The sequence below is a fragment of the Heterodontus francisci genome, chromosome 2 (genome assembly GCF_036365525.1).
Source record: "Heterodontus francisci isolate sHetFra1 chromosome 2, sHetFra1.hap1, whole genome shotgun sequence".
NCBI classification, from domain to species: Eukaryota; Metazoa; Chordata; class Chondrichthyes; order Heterodontiformes; family Heterodontidae; genus Heterodontus; species Heterodontus francisci.
Window position 1 is genome coordinate 94,196,610 of NC_090372.1, and position 19,111 is coordinate 94,215,720.

Consider the following 19,111-nt stretch of genomic DNA (forward strand, 5'->3'; position numbering starts at 1 on the left):
CGAGTGTATCAGGCCTGTGTCCTCAGTACCTTGCTCTACGGCAGCGAGGCCTGGACAACGTATGCCAGCCAAGAGCGACGTCTCAATTCATTCCATCTTCGCTGCCTCCGGAGAATACTTGGCATCAGGTGGCAGGACCGCATCTCCAACACAGAAGTCCTCGAGGCGGCCAACATCCCCAGCTTGTACACACTACTGAGTCAGCGGCGCTTGAGATGGCTTGGCCATGTGAGCCGCATGGAAGATGGCAGGATCCCCAAAGACGTATTGTACAGCGAGCTCGCCACTGGTATCAGGCCCACCGGCCGTCCACGTCTCCGCTTTAAAGACGTCTGCAAACGCGACATGAAATCCTGTGACATTGATCACAAGTCGTGGGAATCAGTTGCCAGCATTCGCCAGAGCTGGCGGGCAGCCATAAAGACAGGGCTAAAATGTGGCGAGTCGAAGAGGCTTAGTAGTTGGCAGGAAAAAAGACAGAGGCGCAAGGGGAGAGCCAACTGTGCAACAGCCCCGACAAACAAATTTCACTGCAGCACCTGTGGAAGAGCCTGTCACTCTAGAATTGGCCTTTATAGTCACTCCAGGTGCTGCTTCACAAACCACTGACCACATCCATTGTCTCTCGAGATAAGGAGGCCCAAAAGAAGACCTGTTTACCTGTACGTTCCATGTAAATTTATGTGTTGACTATAAATTAAATACTGTTGGTCATCCAGTTGTTGGTGTACAGTTTGTGGTCTGTTTAGGTATTCATCTTAATGATATCAAGCTAATTGGTTTGTGTTCTCAGATGTAGTACATCTACTGCTGTTCCTTCTTAGTTTTGGCAATGCATTTTCCATTGTCACTTACACAGGAATTTCATGGCTGATCTAGGAGTTGCATGCATTTGGATAGATCTTCATGTGGTAATCTTTGGAAGGAAATTGTACATATACTTGAAAAGGAAAATGTTCCAGTGCTATGGAGTAACAGCAGGGGGGGGTGGGACTAATAGTGGCACTTTCAAATACCCAACACAGGCACAATGGGCCGAATTGCCTCTTTTTCTGCTGTAAGATGCTATTATTCTAATAGGAAGGGAAATGGTGCAATTCTTGGTTTGTGTTACACATTATCAAACAGTGGAGATGAGCTAGAAGGGAAGATCTGTAGACAGTTCATCAAGATGCATTAAAAAATGAAAATAATAGTGATTTTATATATCCCCAGTTAGACTCAGAGTGCTTTTTAGAATGCTTCCTAGATCAGTGTGTTACAGTCCAGGAAAGAAAGAATAATTGTTTGATTCTGTTTTGGGAGATGAAATGACACAAATAACTGGTGATAGCAGAAGATCAATTGGGAAATAGTGAACACAACATTGTTAGGTTGAAGATGAAAGTAGAAAAGGATTATGAAAAGGCAATGATAAGGATGCTCAAATGGAAAAGGGGCAAAGTTCAGCAAGATAAGAAGTGATCTGACTTAAATGTACTGAGCAGAATAGTTAACAAGCATGATAATGATCAGCAGCAGGAAATCCTGAAATATGAGATGGATAGAAGACAAAATAATTATATTCCTATGAGGCACAAAGGGGTTCACCAAAGGAATGCGCTCCATGGCTAAACAGATTTAAACTAAATTGAAACTGAAGGGGAAGCACATGATAAAGCTACAGTTAACAATAATAACATTATAAGGAATATAGAAAATGTAGTGGGATGTGAGAAAAAGGAGATAAGAAGGACTAAAAGGGAACATGAACAAATACTAGTAGATAATATAAAAGGAAATAGCAAGGTCTTTTATAATCAAACAAAAAGGAAAAGAATAGTTCAGGAGAGGGTAGAACCGTTCTGGGCTGAGGTGGGAATCTAGTTATGGAGAATGTGGGTATGGCGGAGATCTATCTATAATATGTAGATATGTAATAGAATATTTAAAAAAGCCTGTGGCTATTTGCACTTCCTCGCTGAACCACTGTGATTTCATGTTGTTATGTTTTTGTCACACTTTCTATGTCACCTTCTTCAAATAATTTCCTATGTCCGCACTTAATATGGATTTCTCCTATGTAAACTCCTCATGCTGTAATTGTACCCTCCCACCACTACTGTCCCTGCAGCACATCATCAGTAGTCACCTAGCTCTAGAAGGACTTGAAAAAGAAAGACCTGAATTTACATGGCACCTTTCACAACCTCAGGACATCCCAAAGCACTTTGAGAGACAGAGTGTCACAGAGCTCTTAGCAAACATATTTTAAAAACGGCTCACTTCTCTCCAGGAAAAAGACTGCCAGAGCACATTTTAACTCATCTGAATCGGCCCCTTCATCCTACACAGAAAGCTCATTGGCACTCTTATTTTTTCAAAATCCAACCTGAAATCAGTCAGGCCTTGTCTTTCAGTTTGGGAGGAGCAGAGGTGCAGTTTAAATTAAAGTGTTTTAAAAATAATCTTCTAACATGGAACTTTCATTCAGTTTGCTAATGGAGATATATTTATTTGTGTCTTGAAAAGTGGAAGGGAGTAATAATCATGGGCAACCTTGTGTGTTATTGCAGCACCACCTAGTGTGTGGCATATTGGAAAGTACTGGCATGTGTGTGTGTGTGAGGGGATGATGAAGTATGCATTTATGCATATGGAGACGCTGAGAGCCTACGATTTGTTGTTTTCTGTTAAACTACAGTTTCCCTCCCACTTTTGCTTTATCTGCTTCCTTCTTCTCAACCTCATTTGTGCCTGATATATTTCCCAATATTTATCTAGGGAGATAGAGACTGCAAATTATATTTAATCAATGGAAGGTAGAGCTGAATTTGTAATTAAAAGTATTTTCTGAATAAAATAACTCATGGACTCTCCTTGGAGAAAAAAATATTAAAAGTTTGAATTAAGAATGGCTGCTGAATCAATATCATCCTTTGGCTGTCAAACAACTGCATGCGCTTTTTGTAATTGGGAGTCACTAAGTGCCATTTGTTCACCATGTATAAATTATTGTGCATTTACTATTTTAGATGGGGCTGAAAAAGAAACATTAAAGCTCTTGTTATAATGGAGCAGCTTGTAATGAGCAAGCTTTTAATTACTGCTTTGTGACTATATCACTTGCTGCATTATTTTCTTTGGGGTGGAGATCAGGAATTGGCTTATTTAAACTTTGCATTTTGTAATTTGAGGGAGCATCTAACTACAGTTGGTTGACTATAATTTACTGTGCATTTTAAGCATGCTTTTAATCAAACACTTCACGCCCTGACGAGAGAGCAATTTCCCACCATTGTAAATACTCATTCACTTTTGGGGTCTCGGAATGGAATGTACTTAAACTAGTGTAATGAGGAGTCTCTAACTACAAATTGTTGACTATTATTTACTACTTTTCACTTTCTTGGGAAGTGGAACTGGGAATGAGAAATGGTTAATTTGAACTTCTGTAAACATTTCAGGACATATCTGTAAACACCTGACAACGTCATCAGAGCGCTTCAAGCTGCACACATGTGCAAATGATCTCCTTCGCTCTGAGATGCTGCACATGCACAGCCTCCGTCTTGCCAGGACTAACTGGCGTATGCGCAGGTAAATGCTGTCCCCCCTCAGCCACTCACTCCAGGCCGCTTGCTCCCTGCTCCTCGCTTCACCCCCACTCCCCCCACCCCGATCTCTAGCCACTCGCTCCCCGCTCCCCCCCTCCATCCATCACTCCAGATGCTAGCTCCAGGCCGTGCCGCTTCCCTGCTCTCAGCCACTCTCTCCAACGTTCAATTGTTCCTCACCGTGCCACCCGAAGAAGCAAGGCAAGCCACGAGGGGTGACGGGGTGACGTAGGAGCGAGTGACCGAGTGGAGGGAAGCGGCGCGGCCCGCAGCCTAGAGCTAGCGTCTGGAGGAATGGGGGGGAGGAAGTGGGTAGCAAGCGGCCGGAGAGCAGGATGGGGGGGCGAGCGAGGAGTGAGCGGCCGGAGAGCGGGAAGTCAGTGGCTGGAGAGCAGGTTGGGGGGAAGGTGGAGCAGGGAGTGAACGGCCGGAGAGCGGGATGGGTGGGGAGTAGGCAGGGAGTGAGCCGCTGGAGAGCGGGATGGCACTGAAACCTCATTGAATTATGGAGGTGCGCAGCACTGTTATAGGTCCTGTCCTTCTTTAAACAGTGCAACGTTCTCCGAGTATCAACCAAAACACATCCATTGTGTGCTGCCATATTTGCTTATGAAATGACAGTCACTGCTCCTAAAGTAATTCACTTCAGGTGAATTAAGATGACTAGGAACTATATAACTGGCGCATTCGCAGGAGGGGGCAGGGGACAGTTGGGATGGGATGGAGGCAGCGATGCCAACCTTTGAGGTGATTTTTGGGTTGAAGTTGTTTTTCTGTGATAAATTGAGCAGCGCCATTTTTAATCCTGGCAGCTACCTGAAGGTCGCAGACAGTGACATTTCAGTGGAACAGGCTGCATTTCTGCATGTGCTAGTACAGCGCCACCTAGTGGTTGCATTGTCAGCAAACACAGCCATCTGTAAAATACTTCCCATTTTTGAAAAAGTGCCCCCATTTCATCCTGAGTGAGAGTGGACTGTGCAGGGATTGGCTGCTCAGTGCTGTAAATAATTTTTCAACATGCCCAGCTCCCATGCTGGACCCATTCCATCTGTCTGTCCTGCCCAAACACTGGCCCTGCTTCATTCTGAACTCAGGATTGGCACTATCTTGCTCCATTTTGGCCATTCTCACTCACTTCCCATATACAGGGTCCCTGCACCATATCATTAGGTGTTGAGCTAAGGTCTAGCTCTGAGCATGGCCACAGTGTTGTTATAGTAACCCAGATACCCTTTAACCATTGATCCACCTGCAGAAAGGATAAGGTCCCAGGGAGGGTGAGAATCTTCCCTTCACTTTGTGATTCTTACTAAATTTGGGATCCTGCTTCAGGGCCTCATACATTCTGTTTTACTAAATGTCTCTTACCAAGTTTTATTAAGTTATCCATTAAACTATTTCTAACAATCTTGCTCTGAGAAATCTTCACTTAGTTTGACACTTTGAACTTCACGAGGAAGCCTTGGGCCTCCCTTTTCAATAAATCACATCCAGAGCCTGACTGCCATGAACCATTCCACTACCTCTGCCACAATCCTGGGCCACTGCTTTATTGCCTTTGGGAAACGTAACGTTTCCAGACATCCAATCTGTTTCCTCAGCTTGCATGGGTTGGCCCGAGTTCTACCTGACCCTGTCACTTCAGACATGCTTTCTGTTTGCAGTTGTCATGCCTTTAATGATCTTGTATACCTAGATCAGACCTTAATTCACATAAAAAATGGATTATATGGATTCTTTTTCCTGTTCCAACTTTCTCAAGTGCAATGCTGGCCTATCACTTACAGCCTTGTCAGTGCACTCATTGTACATATATAAGGTCGCAGTGTATAAAATGCACAATGTAAACTAACTGTATATTTCCATCAAAGATTTAAAGAACATAAGAACATCAGAAATAGGAGCAGGAGTAGGCTGTTTGGCACTTGGAGCCTGCTCCACCATTCAATAAGATCGTGGCTGATCTGATCCTACCTCAAATCCACTTTCCAGCCTGCCGCACACCCCCCCACCCCCATAACCCTTGACTGCCCTGTAGATCAAAAATCTGTCTAACTCAGCCTTGAATATATTCAATGACCCAGCCTCCACTGCTTTCTGGGGAAGAGAATTCCAAAGATTAATGACCCTCGAAAAAATAAATTCCTCCTCATCTCTGTCTTAAATGGGAGACGCCTTATTCTGAAACTGTGCCTCCTAGATCCCTCTATGAGGAGAAACATTCTCTCAGCATCTAGCTTGTCCAGCCCCTCAAAATCTTATATGTTTTATAAGATCATCTCTCATTCTTCTAAACTCCAATGAATATAGGCCCAATCTGCTCAACCTTTCCTCAAAAGACAACATCTTCATCCCAGGAATCAACCAAGTAAACCTTCTCTGAACTTTCTCCAATGCAAGTATATCCCTCCTTAAATAAGGAGACCAAAACTGTACGCAATATTCCAAGTGTGGTCTCACCAACACCCTGAGGTGTTGTAGCAAGACTTCCTAACTTTTAAACTCCATCCCCCTTTCAATAAAAGCCAACATTCCATTTGCCTTCCTAATTACTTGCTGTAACTTAATGCTAACTTTTTGTGATTCATGTACAAAGACACCCTGGCCTTTCTCTACCACAGCATGCTATAGTCTCTCTCCATTTAAGTAATATTCTGCTTATCTATTCTTCCTATCAAAGTGGATAAGCTCACACTTTACAACATTATACTCCAGCTGCCAAATTTTTGCCCATTCACTTAACCTATCTATATCCTTTTGCAGACTCATTGTATCCTCCTCACAACTTGTTTTCCCACCTATCCTTGTATCATCAGCAAATTTAGCTACAATAAACTCTGTCCCTTCATCCAAGTCATTAATATAGATTGTAAATAGTCGAGGCCCCAGCGCTGACCCCTATGGCATCCACTAGTTACAGTTTGCTCACTTGAAAATGGCCCATTGATCACGACTCAGTTTCCTGTTAGTTAGCCAATCCTCTATCCATGCTAATGTTGTTCCCCAACACCGTGAGCTCTTATCATGTGCAGTAACCTTTTATGTGGCACCTTACTGAATGCCTTTTGGAAATCCAAATACACTACATCTACTGGTTCCTCTTTATCCACCCTGCTTGTTACATCCTCAAAGAACTCTGAAAAAAAAACCTTTTCAAAACAAATGTATAAGAATAAATGTGAAGAAACTAATCTGCATAATTATGTCTAATTAGCAATGGTATCATGATTTCTAACATCTGTCAATATAGTCCATGTTTTATTTATTTACAGAATACAACAATATTGCATCAACTCAGTTGCAGAGAGAAGTGGCTACAACTTAAAGCATATGAAGCTGAAGAAGGTTAGTTTTGGAGGAGAGCACTGAGGACACAGGCCTACCCTCAGCCTCCTTGATCCATTTCAATAGGTCTCTAATTCTGGTCAACTGGTCCTCTCTCCCACTTGGGGATTTTTATATATTTGCAAGCCCTCCCTTTTATTTGAAGACCACATGGAGTTTTTGCAGTTGCAAAATATTTTCCAGTTTTAGGCTTTGGTGTCAAGGTAGCTTGCATTTTTCAGATAGGTGCAGTGTGGAGGGAAGTAGCTAATCTTTACGACCTTGTTGGTTGTGACTTATCATGTGCAGTAACCTGTTTAATAAACAGCCTTTGATGATGCCATAGTCTGTGCTGGAAGGATGGGTAAGACTCTGAGCTTTGTAAATAAATGAAAGGGATGGGCTGAATTTTACTAGTCCTCCGGCATCAGGGAACGTGGGGGGGTGCCCCGGGAAATTCTTCCGGGAGAGGCCCGCCACGACTCCCAACGCTAAGAAGGCCCTGCCGCATTTTACCAGTGGCAGCGAGGCCTCGGTGCAGCGCCCCCCCCCCACCCCCCCAACCCACCGCTGTGCGGCAGGTCCTTCATTTCAATATGTTAATAAAGATTGATGCATGCAAATAAACTTAACTGGTCCCGACGGCCATCCCACGCCGATATTCCGACCACCAGCCAGAACTCCCACGCCCTTGGATGTCCACATGGATATCCGATGAATGACACTGATAGGGAGGGGGGAGCAATGAAATTCTCAGGGCGGGGAGGGGGGGTGGTGAGGACCGGTGAAAACTGATTTAATTGGCTGAGGGGATGGTTGGAAGAGGTTGAAGGGCAAAGAATGCAAAGTTTGAGGTTGAGAGGTCCGGACTGGCAAAATTGAATTTTCGGGGGGGGGAGGGGGAAATAAATATATTGTTTGATCATTGGGAGGGGTGGTGATGGAAGAAGGGCTTTCATGTTCAATTTACTGTTTTTATTGAAATTTGATGTGCTGGTCTTTTTAAAATTTTACATCAGCTGTCAGGGCTTCAAGCCCTTTAAAAATGGCGCCGGCGCCTACGCAGTGGCACTGGATGCCGTTACTGGGGATGGAATGGCTGCCCCCTCTTCGTCATTGCGGGCAGCTGTTCCACCCCTCCATTTAAATGAGCCCCCTCGCGAAATATCGCGGAACAGCGGCGAGCTTATAAAATTCAGCCCAAAGTTTCTGGGTTATTAAATGCGAGAAAAAAACAAATACTCCACGAAGCAACATAAGACACTTCATTTAACTGACACAAGTGCCCTTTAAGGGTGCTGCCATTATTACAGTGCAAATAGTTAGATACATGAGAGTCTAAATTTAACATTGTTGTGTCTGTTTTATGGACCTCAAAAAGTCTCAACAATAACCAATTTAGCATGACAGAGGCCCACGCCCAATCTGCACGGGAGTTAGGGCCAATGCTGAATTGATGGACACCTTTTTTTAGGCAGCCCTGGTGAAATGAGCCTTCTACCCAGGCTCTTACATTTGTTTGCCCTCGTTGGAGTTCGTGACATTTGCAGGTCTGGAGCAGCCTAACATTAAAATGGACAACTGAAGCTTTCTCAAAAAGGGCCTCAAAGTAGAGGTTTGCAAAGGAAACCCAACCCAAGTCTGAATGCTGGACTCGGAAGCCCGACCCGACCTGACCTGAACCCAACACATGCCGTCGGATCCCGTTGGGGTCAGGTCAGGTAGTAGGCCTTTACCCATGTACTGATGTACATATGTCGGGTTCGGGTCGGATCGGACATCCGGGTCCGGAATTCGGACTCCCGTCGGGTTTCCTTTGCATACCTCTACCTCAAAGCATTTTACTGTCTTGTGGAGTTGGAAGGAGCAGGAGGGCTCCTCCTGACTCCACAAAACTCCAGGCTGCTTTCGGCCTACACTTGCCCCCCTTATGATCACCACCCCATTCCCAGTCTTACCCCGGCGCGGACTGAAATTCGTCCGGTCACAACCGGTAAGCTACATTGGGTCATCTCATTAGTGTCCACAGCTCACCTGACGTACTCTGATGAGGCCTGGGGACAAATTTATTTTGGTCCTTGGGCATCTCTGTTCCAAGCACTGTCACTGTGCACTGGCGGAATCGTGTCCGATTTGGGCACTAAGGAACTTAGGCCCTATGTAGTTTGAGTGACTTGTATTCATATTCCAAACCTGAGAAATATTATGTCGTAACTGATTCATTCCTCTCAAGCTTTAGAAGAGGACTACTTTTGTATAAATACAGCTCATTTAAACAGTGATCTCTCAACCTACAATTTAGAATAGTCCTATTAGTAAGTAAAATGTATGATTGGCTCCATGTGACCTTAGTCCACACTCATCTAACAGAATGGGAACTTACAGAAAGGTATAGTTTTGAAAACATCATTTCCATTTTCTTGTATCATATTACTGTTTGCATATGGAAGGTATTAATAGCTGTAACTTGATAACACTCATGGAGTAGAAATGTTTATCACTTTATCGAATAAATTCTTGCACGTTTTCTTATTGTATGCATGTTTTCCCTAAATACTCCAAAATGTGAGGAATTAAATCATCTTGAAATGTTTATTTTTCATTTCCCTGCAGTTTTCTGCCGTGTGTACGTGGCAGACCATTCCTATGTCAGTTTCCGAACTAAAATGTCAATGTCAGCACAGCAGGTTCTTCACACTGTGGCTGAAAAGCTCCAGCAAAGTGAGGAGGATTTGATACTGGTGGCAGTCACTTCCACTGAGGGTGCGTTTCCTATCAAATTAAAAGTTCTAAAACAAAACTGATGCTTCAATTCTCATTGTTGTTTAGGTTGCTAATTTTAGAAACTGTTGATTGTTTTTGTGCAGAGTGAAAAGTGCTTTCACCAATCACTGTTCTGGCACGTTTTTGAGAATTGAAATGGTTGTTTTGCCCAATTTGTAATTCAAGGTTTTCCTGTTTCTAGAAAGGCAAATTCTTCGACCTGATGATGTGTCCATTTTTAAATCTCTAGATCCCACCACTCGCATATTTGTTTGTAAAAAAGATGCAAATGAATCCTTGGTAAGAAACAATTTTCCTACTTTTGTGCCGTAAGCAATGAACCAACATTCCTGGTTTCTCTGTCTACTCTCTTTAATCTCTGCTGGGTGATGTTAACATATGCAATACCAGATGTGAATGTGGCTGTATTGCAAACCGAAGATAGTCTGGACAATGGACTGCATTACACAATCAAGCTGGAAGAATACTTGACTCCAAGCCATTGCTCAATTTTGAAAGATTATAGGCATAAATATTCATTTAATTCCATCTCAATGTTTTTTTTTTGCCAAGTTTCTACAGCTCTCTCTTGTGCTGCCTGTACCAATGTGACATCAAATCACCACTTTAATATCAGCAAGATTCATTTGAAATTCCATTCTTTGGTACTTTTGCAGGGTTGTTAGCTTTTTGTTTTATATGGGTTAACACTTCACCGAAGATAGCAGAGAGAGAAATTTCAGCCAAACACATTAAGCTTTTGAAATAAAAGTGCTGGAAATACGAAGCAGGTCTGGCAGCATCTGTGGGGAGAGAAACAGTTAACGGGTGGAATTTGATACTGGCGGCAGGGATCTCGACGTCGGGGGAAACCGATGCCGAGATCATCGCATCACCTCTTTATTTTTTATTTAGAGATACAGCACTCAAACAGGCCCTTCAGCCCACCAAGTCTGTGCCGACCAACAGCCACCCATTTATACTAACCCTACAGTAATCCCATATTCCCTACCACCTACCTACACTAGGGGCAATTTACAAAGGCCAATTTACCTATCACCCGCAAGTCTTTGGCTGTGGGAGGAAACCGGAGCACCCGGCGAAAACCCACGCGGTCACAGGGAGAACTTGCAAACTCCGCACAGACAGTACCCAGAATTGAACCCGGGTCCCTGGAGCTATCCACTGCGCCACTGTATGGAAGGTCCGCCAATCAGTCAGGCTTTCTGTCGGATTTAGGACCCCGGCAATGGAAGTCCCGGCCTTGCAGAGCTGCTGACCAATCAGAGGCTGGCAGCTGCAGTGCCACCACGGAGGCAGTGTCTGCTACTGTAGCTGCAGTAACCAGACACTGAGGAGCGGCACTGGAACCAGGATTAAGGCAGGTCTGGGCGGGCAGCAAGGGTCCCCCCTTCCCATGCCGGGACACTTGTTCAGGCACTAAGTGTCTTTGAACGAGGGAACCACGCCCCCTCCCACCCCACTCCCCGCACCCCTGGAGCTGGGTAATTGCAGCTGTGGTGGGAAGAGGCCCTTAATTGGGGGTTAATTACCTAGTTAAGGGCCTCAATTGGCGGCAGGGCGGGAAGGCCGTTCACAGGCATTCCTGCCCCTGATTAAATTTCAGCGGAGGTGGAATGGTGGCAGGGGCACCCCCACCACCACTCCATCCAATTTTATGCTCTCCTTACCTTCAAACTCACCACGGGGAAGAACATAGATCTGTGACCTTTCATCAAGCTTTGTATCAATTATCCCACAGCATCATTCCGGAGCCATAGAACTTCGTTGTAACTTAGCCAATAGAGAGCACACATACAGCATTTAATGTGAAATTCATATATCTGTTCCAGACTCTTACAGCAGAAAGTGACGAAATACCACAGCGAACTATCCAAATGCTTGGAATGAACACCTGGCAATTGGCCAACAAACTAACCAATTTTGATTGGGATTTGTTTAACTGCATCTGTGAAGTAAGTGTTATGCACTAAACATGCTACAGAGTAACTTACTTGCACACATCAAAGCATTTATTTGTTAATGTTCAGGATTTTCACTGTTGTAAATGAGCATTTGGAGTAAAGGTTGAACTTTTTCTTAGCAACTTCTGAAATAAGTACAATGCATGGTACCTGAAGGAAGCACCATGCTATTTGTTGCCATTAGCCAGCTGTTTGTATTTAGCAAACACTGAACTAGTGGTAGAGGAAGCGATTTGTCTAAATACAAATTCTCATTAGCTGGCTGATGATTAACCAACCTGCACTGCATTACTTAACATCTTGTAATATTTAGCTAAAGTCAATTCTGTCTGAGGAATATTCAAAAACTGCATTTGAATAAAATACAGAACATACAATACATTGGATATGTGTTTGCAGGAATGTTTGTTTTCTCTACGAATACCCCCAATCCCAAACTCCCTGTTTCTCCGGTTCCAGCATTTTTCCCATAAAATTGGCAGTCATGTGTTCAACCAATAGGCCCATGCTCTAAAATTTCCTCCCAAAATCTTTGGATTTCTCCACTTGTCTCTCCTCCTTTTGGACCCACCTTAAAACCTACCTCTTCAACCAAGCCTTTGGTCAACTCCTTCCTTGCCTCGTTTTTTTCGACTTTAAAGGCACTATTTAAATCCAAGCTGTTGTTAGAATTGTTGTTCAGATTAGCAGAAAAAAATTTAACTTGATTGTTGATCAGAGTGGAAGTCCAGTGGAAGTGAATCTGGATTAGGTCAGCTTAATCAGGCTGAACCAGAATCAAGACCTGCTCAATCAGGGCTCAGATTAATCGTGGATTTTACTGTATTCTTAAAATTTAAAGTCTCTGGCTCGTAAGTATGGAGGAATGATCATTTTTGATTTTTAAATAGATGAGGGCATAGTGATTATAGTAAAAAATCTTTTTTAACTGATTGGCTTTGACTTGATTCACATCCAAGATTAATGTCTGAATTTCAGCTGATTCACTTATACGCAACAAAACAAAAATAAGTGAAAGACAAATGAAGATGATAATTGCTTCTGCCACTTTTTTTGCTTGCTCCCTCCATTCTACAGCACATTCCTTGTCTGAGACAGCGATCAAGCAATCTTCTGTCAGACCACTGCCCATTCTGCTTTGTAATTTCCCTGCAGGTGTTAAGCTAGAATATCACAGGCTGACACGCCCTCCAGTTTCCTCTCATACCCATTGGGAAAATAGCTTGTCTTTTCTCTGTGTTTCCTCCTGACATCATGGCCGGAATTTTACTTTCTTCGGACGAGAGCCATCCTTAATTGGTCTGAGGTGGGACTTCCACCTCATTGAGGCAGGAATGGATCTGCTGGCCAATCAGCGGGCCGGCAGCTCTTAGTCCCAACAGCACCACTGGGAGCAGTGGCCACTGCTGGGACTGCAACCCAGCATCAAAAAGAAGAAGATTGGCCCTGGATAAAGGTAAGTTTTTTGGGGTCTCGCCGGGGGTGATCAATCGGACCCCGGCAAGGCAAGGGTAGTCAGTTGGGGGATGGGCGTGTTGGATGTTGGGGGTGGTTGGGTCATCAGGGGCGGCCCTCTATCGGGTACAGAATGCATGTTCATGAGGGGGACCGCCCCCCCACCTCAGGCTTTTGTCAGGTGGCTTTTCTCAGGCTTGGGTTTCCCGACTGGCCAAGGGTAAAATCCCCATGGCGGTGGGCGGAGAACCCCCGCCAAGCCTTCCACTCCATTTTACGCCATCCCCATAGCCACAAACCCGCTCTTTGGGGGGGGGGGGCGTAAAATTCTGGCCCATGACAGGAACAGGAATGTATTGTGCAAGGAATCCCAACTACGAACCCATATTCTGCCAATGTTTTCTTCATCATGTTAGTAAATTAGCTCATTACAGCTCTGTGTCATCCAACAGATTCTGCTTTGAAAATACATTTGATCCTTAGCATCGATTTAAGGATGTCTACTACAAAATATAGCAAATTATTAAATGGCAGCGATGAGCTGAGTTTCTGCTGAAGAAATTAAAAAAACAAAATCTTGTGGCCTGAAAAATAATTAAAACCCATTTTTGGGAGTGAATCGATCAGTAACAACAATTATCTCGTTAAACTGATGAGATAATGAACCATGTGACATTGGTCCTCCTGTGTTGCCAGAAGGTGACTGAAATTCTGCAGGCACTAGACACACCTAACAGACAATTCACCAGTCATGGGGAAAAGCAAAGGTGGCTAGGACACTGGCCAAGGGTCTATGATAAATCAGGGAGGTGAGCAAGAACTGGCAGAGACACAGGGCTTCTCCTGGTTCCACACACAGGTAGGTTTTAACTACCTTTATGTTTCTTCCACTGCCTCTGTCGGCCACTTTAAAGATCGCTGCCTAGGTTGCTGTAGAAATAAATAAACCTGTCAAAACATGCGTATCACAAGTTCCAATGGTTTTTTTTTTGTAACAGGCAAATGACTCTTTATTTGCATATTTAAATTGGGCCAGTCTTCCTTTCAGGTAGCCACCAGGGATGCCTGAATGCAGTGCAGTCAATGCTGCCGTTACAAATCAGGTGTAGGACCTCACACTCAGAAATTGGTGTTTGTTGTGCCCGTTTTACAGCACTGTGCGTAATTCTACATTTTCAGCGCATGCTTCACCAGAAAATGTTTGTTATTAAAGTAATTTATTAAGTAATATAAACTTGAAGCTGGTGAACGTGATGCTCTGCAGAAATTCATGGCAGCCTATCCTTGTGTCATAGGCTGAATTTTGTGCCTACGGCGAGGCTCCCAGCGCCAGGCCAAAAAGGCAGGGGGAATCCCACCTTGGCCAGCAGGAGCCCCCAGGCACAATTCTACGGCACCAGGCCAATTAACAACTTGGTGTTGGGATCCCATCCCTTTATAGACAGAGATCCCGCCTCCAAGAGCTGCCAGCCAATCACAGGGCCGGCAGCTCAGTAGTATTGGCAGTGCCACCAGGAGCTGTGGTCACAGCCGGTACTACAAGAGGCTTTGGTCCCAGGCCCAGCGCTGGAGACCTGAACCTCAGGTAAATGAGGTGGGGTCACCGGAGCCAGTCCAGAAGGCCCCGGTGAGGTAGGGTAGGCATTGAGTACAGGAGGAGGGGTGGTGTTCAGGGAGGTGTTTTGTTTGCTGGAGGGGGCCCTCCATGGGCCACAGATTGCCCCCCACCCCCTCTCCAAGTCCGCATGGAGGTCACCTTGCTGGATGACCTCTCCACGTGGTGGAGTCTCTAGCTAAATCCCAGCGACAGCAGGAAGAGGCCCATAATTGTTAATAGACCTCTAAGGGCCGCAATTGGCCTCTGGATAGCAAGGCTGTCGACAGCCTATCCCACCCCAACAAAATTGCGTTGCGAAGGAGAGGCGACTGGGCCCTCCACCACCACCACCCCCCCCGCACCTCCTGTCACAATTCTATGGGTGCCCCCTGCCTCCAAACCCATCTCAGGGCAGCCCATAAAATGCAGCCCATAGTGTGTGACTGCTGTTTGTCAAGTTTTAGAAGCCATACATGAGAAAATATTCATAAGTTAATAAAGTTGTTTGAGGAGGTAACAGAGAGGGTTGATGAGGGCAATGCTGTTGATGTGGTGTACATAAACTTCCAAAAGGCATTTGATACAGTGCTGCACAACAGACTTGTGAGTAAAATTATAGCTCAGAGACGGTAGCAACATGGATAGGAAATTGGCTAAATGACAGGAAACTGAGAGTAGTGGTCAATGGATGTTCTTCAGGCTGGAGGAAGGTTTGTAGTGGAGTTCCCCAGGGGTCAGTGTTGGGACCCTTGCTCTTCCTGATATATATTAATGACCGAGACCTTGGTGTACAGGGCACAATTTACAAATTACTGGATGATACGAAACTTGGAAGCATTGTGAACTATGAGAAGGATATTGTAGAGCTTCAAACGGACATAGACAAGTTGGTGGAATGGGTGGACAAGTGGCAGGTAAAGTTCAATGCAGAGAAATGTGAAGTGATTCATTTTGGTAGGAAGAACATGGGAGAGACAATATAACATAAAGGGTACAATTCTAAAAGGGATGCAGGAGCAGAGTGACCATGGTGCATAAGTCATTGAAGGTGGCAGGAGAGTTTGAGAGAGCGGTTAATAAGGCATACAGAATCCAGGGCTTTATTAATATGGGCATAGAGTACAAGAGCAAGAAGATTATATTGAACTTGTATAAGACACTAGTTCGACCTCAGCTGGAGTATTGCTTCCAGTTCTGGGTGACGGCATGAGAGACAGTACAGAAAAGATTCTCGAGAATGGTTCCAGGGACGAGGAACTTCAGTTATGCAGATAGATTAGAGAAGTTGACACTGTTTTCCTTGAAGAGAAGGCTGAGAGGAGATTTCATAGAGGTGTTCAAAATCCTGAGGGGTCTGGACAGAGTGGATAGGGAAAAACTATTCCCACTCATGAAATGATCGAGAATGAGAGGGCACAGATTGAAAGTGATTGGCAAAAGAAGCAAAAGCGACGTGAGGAAAAACGTAAAGAAAACTAAAATACTGCAGATGCTGGAAATCTGAAATAAAAACATAAAGTGCTGGAAATATTCAGCAGGTCTGGCAGCATCTGTAGTCCACAGATGCTGCAAGACCTGCTGAGTATTTCCAGAACTTTACCTTTTTATACGAGGAAAAACCTATTTATGCAGCAAGTAGTTAGGATCTGGAATGCACTGCCTGAGAGTGTGGTGGAGGCAGGTTCAATTGAGGCATTGAAAAGGGAATGTGCAGGGTTTCGGGGAGAAGGCAGGGGAATGGTATTCGGTGAACTGCTCATTCAGATAGCCAGTGCAGACATGATGGGCCGAATGGCCTCCTGTGCTGTATCAATTCTGTGATTCTGTGAAAAATACTTCATAACTTCATCGTTCCCTTTCTGAGCTTCCAAGGTTGAGTGGTATATCAGGAACATAAATTACATGATCAATAGATCCTCACAAGATGGATTACTAGTCCTGAATGGCTGAACAAGATTAACTTGTATCAATGGCATAATTACAGCAATTTCCTGACACAATGCAGAGGCTCACGGAGTGATACTCACTTTTTCAACAATAGCAACAACAACAACTTGCATTTATATACCTTAAATGTAGTAACATGCCGCAAGGTGCTTCACAGAAGCATTGTCAAAAAAATTTGACAGGGAGCCACATAGGGAAATATTGCAGCCAATGGCCAACAGCTTGGTCTAAGAGGTAAGTTTTAAAGAGTATCTTAAAGGAGGAAAGCGAGGTAGAGAGGCAGAGTGGTTTAGGGAGGGAATTCCAGAGCTTAGGGCCGAGGCAGCTGAAGGCATGGTTAAAAATGGTGGAACGATTAAAATCACAGATGCACAAAAGGCCAGAATTAGAGGAGCGCAGATAACTTGGAGGGTTGTGCGGCTGGAGGAGATTACAGAGATAGGGAGGGGTGAGGCCATGGAAGGATTTGAAAACAAGGATGAGAATTTTAAAATCGAGGCATTGCTTAACTGGGAGCCAGTGTAGGTCAGCAAAGAACAAAGAACAAAGAACAGTACAGCACAGGAACAGGCCATTCGGCACTCCAAGCCTGCGCCGATCTTGATGCCTGCCTAAACTAAAACCTTCTGCACTTCTGGGGTCCGTATCCCTCTATTCCCATCCTATTCATGTATTTGTCAAGATGCCTCTTAAACATCTCTATGGTATCTGCTTCCACCACCTCCCCCGGCAACAAGTTCCAGGCACTCACCACCCTCTGTGTAAAGAACTTGCCTTGCACATCCCCTCTAAACTTTGCCCCTCTCACCTTAAACCTATGTCCCCTAGTAACTGACTCTTCCACCCTGGGAAAAAGCTTCTGACTATCCACTCTGTCCATGCCACTCGTGACTTTGTGAACCTCTATCATGTCACTCCTCCACCTCCGTCGTTCCAGTGAAAACAATCCTAGTATATCCAACCTCTCCTCATAGCTAATGCCCTCCAGACCAGGCAACATCCTGGTAAACCTCTTCTGTACCCTCTCCAAAGCCTCCACATCCTTCTGGTAGTGTGGCGACCAGAATTGCATGCAATATTCCAAGTGCGGCCGAACTAAAGTTCTGTACAGCTGCAGCATGACTTGCCAATTTTTATACTCTATGCCCCGACCGATGAAGGCAAGCATGCCGTATGCCTTCTTGACTACCTTATCCACCTGCGTTGCCACTTTCAGTGACCTGTGGACCTGTACGCCCAGATCTCTCTGCCTGTCAATACTCCTAAGGGTTCTGCCATTTACTGTATACTTCCCACCTGCATTAGACCTTCCAAAATGCATTACCTCACATTTGTCCGAATTAAACTCCATCTGCCATTTCTCCGTCCACGTCTCCAACCGATCTATATCCTGCTGTATCTTCTGACAATCCTCATCACTGTCCGCAACTCCACCAACCTTTGTGTCGTCCGCAAACTTACTAATCAGACCAGCTACATTTTCCTCCAAATCATTTATATGTACTACAAACAGCAAAGGTCCCAGCACTGATCCCTGCGGAACACCACTAGTCACATCCCTCCATTCAGAAAAGCACCCTTCCACTGCTACCCTCTGTCTTCTATGACCGAGCCAGTTCTGTATCCATCTTGCCAGCTCCCCCTGTGATCCCATGTGACTTCACCTTTTGTATCAGTCTGCCATGAGGGACCTTGTCAAAGGCTTTACTGAAGTCCATATCGATAACATCCACTGCCCTTCCTTCATCAATCATCTTTGTCACTTCCTCAAAAAACTCAATCAAATTAGTGAGACACGACCTCCCCTTCACAAAACCATGCTGGCTCTCGCTAATAAGTCCATTTGTTTCCAAATGGGAGTAAATTCTGTCCCGAAGAATCCTCTCTAATAATTTCCCTACCACTGACGTAAGGCTCACCGGCCTATAATTTCCTGGATTATCCTTGCTACCCTTATTAAACAAAGGAACAACATTGGCTATTCTCCAGTCCTCTGGGACCTCACCTGTAGCCAATGAGGATGCAAAGATTTCTGTCAAGGCCCCAGCAATTTCTTCCCTTGCCTCCCTCAGTATTCTGGGGTAGATCCCATCAGGCCCTGGGGACTTATCTACCTTAATGCTTTGCAAGACACCCAACACCTCCTCCTTTTTGATAATGAGATGACTGAGACTATCCACAATCCCTTCCCTGTGCTCATCATCCACCAAGTCCTTCTCCTTGGTGAATACTGATGCAAAGTACTCATTTAGTACCTCGCCCATTTCCTCTGGCTCCACACATAGATTCCCTTCTCTGTCCTTGAGTGGGCCAACCCTTTCCCTGGTTACCCTCTTGCTCTTTATATACGTATGAAAAGCCTTGGGATTTTCCTTAATCCTGTTTGCCAATGACTTCTCATAACCCCTTTTAGCCCTCCTGACTCCTTGCTTAAGTTCCTC

The 19,111-nt window shown here is 44.7% G+C and overlaps 1 protein-coding gene across 7 annotated transcripts in view; it reads left to right on the forward strand.

Annotated features, from left to right (window-relative positions):
• The window catches only part of LOC137345606 (rap guanine nucleotide exchange factor 5-like), a 350,413-nt gene that overhangs the window by 272,006 nt on the left and 59,296 nt on the right, over positions 1–19,111 (forward strand). For 6 of the 7 annotated variants that reach the window (XM_068008865.1, XM_068008869.1, XM_068008867.1 and 3 more), the window contains 4 exons: positions 6,872–6,944; positions 9,537–9,686; positions 9,889–9,986; positions 11,540–11,662. In XM_068008865.1, the coding sequence (XP_067864966.1) occupies positions 6,872–6,944; positions 9,537–9,686; positions 9,889–9,986; positions 11,540–11,662 (444 nt within the window). Of the gene's footprint in view, positions 1–6,871; positions 6,945–9,536; positions 9,687–9,888; positions 9,987–11,539; positions 11,663–19,111 lie in introns of those variants that run through there. The other variant, XM_068008877.1, reaches the window with a different exon arrangement.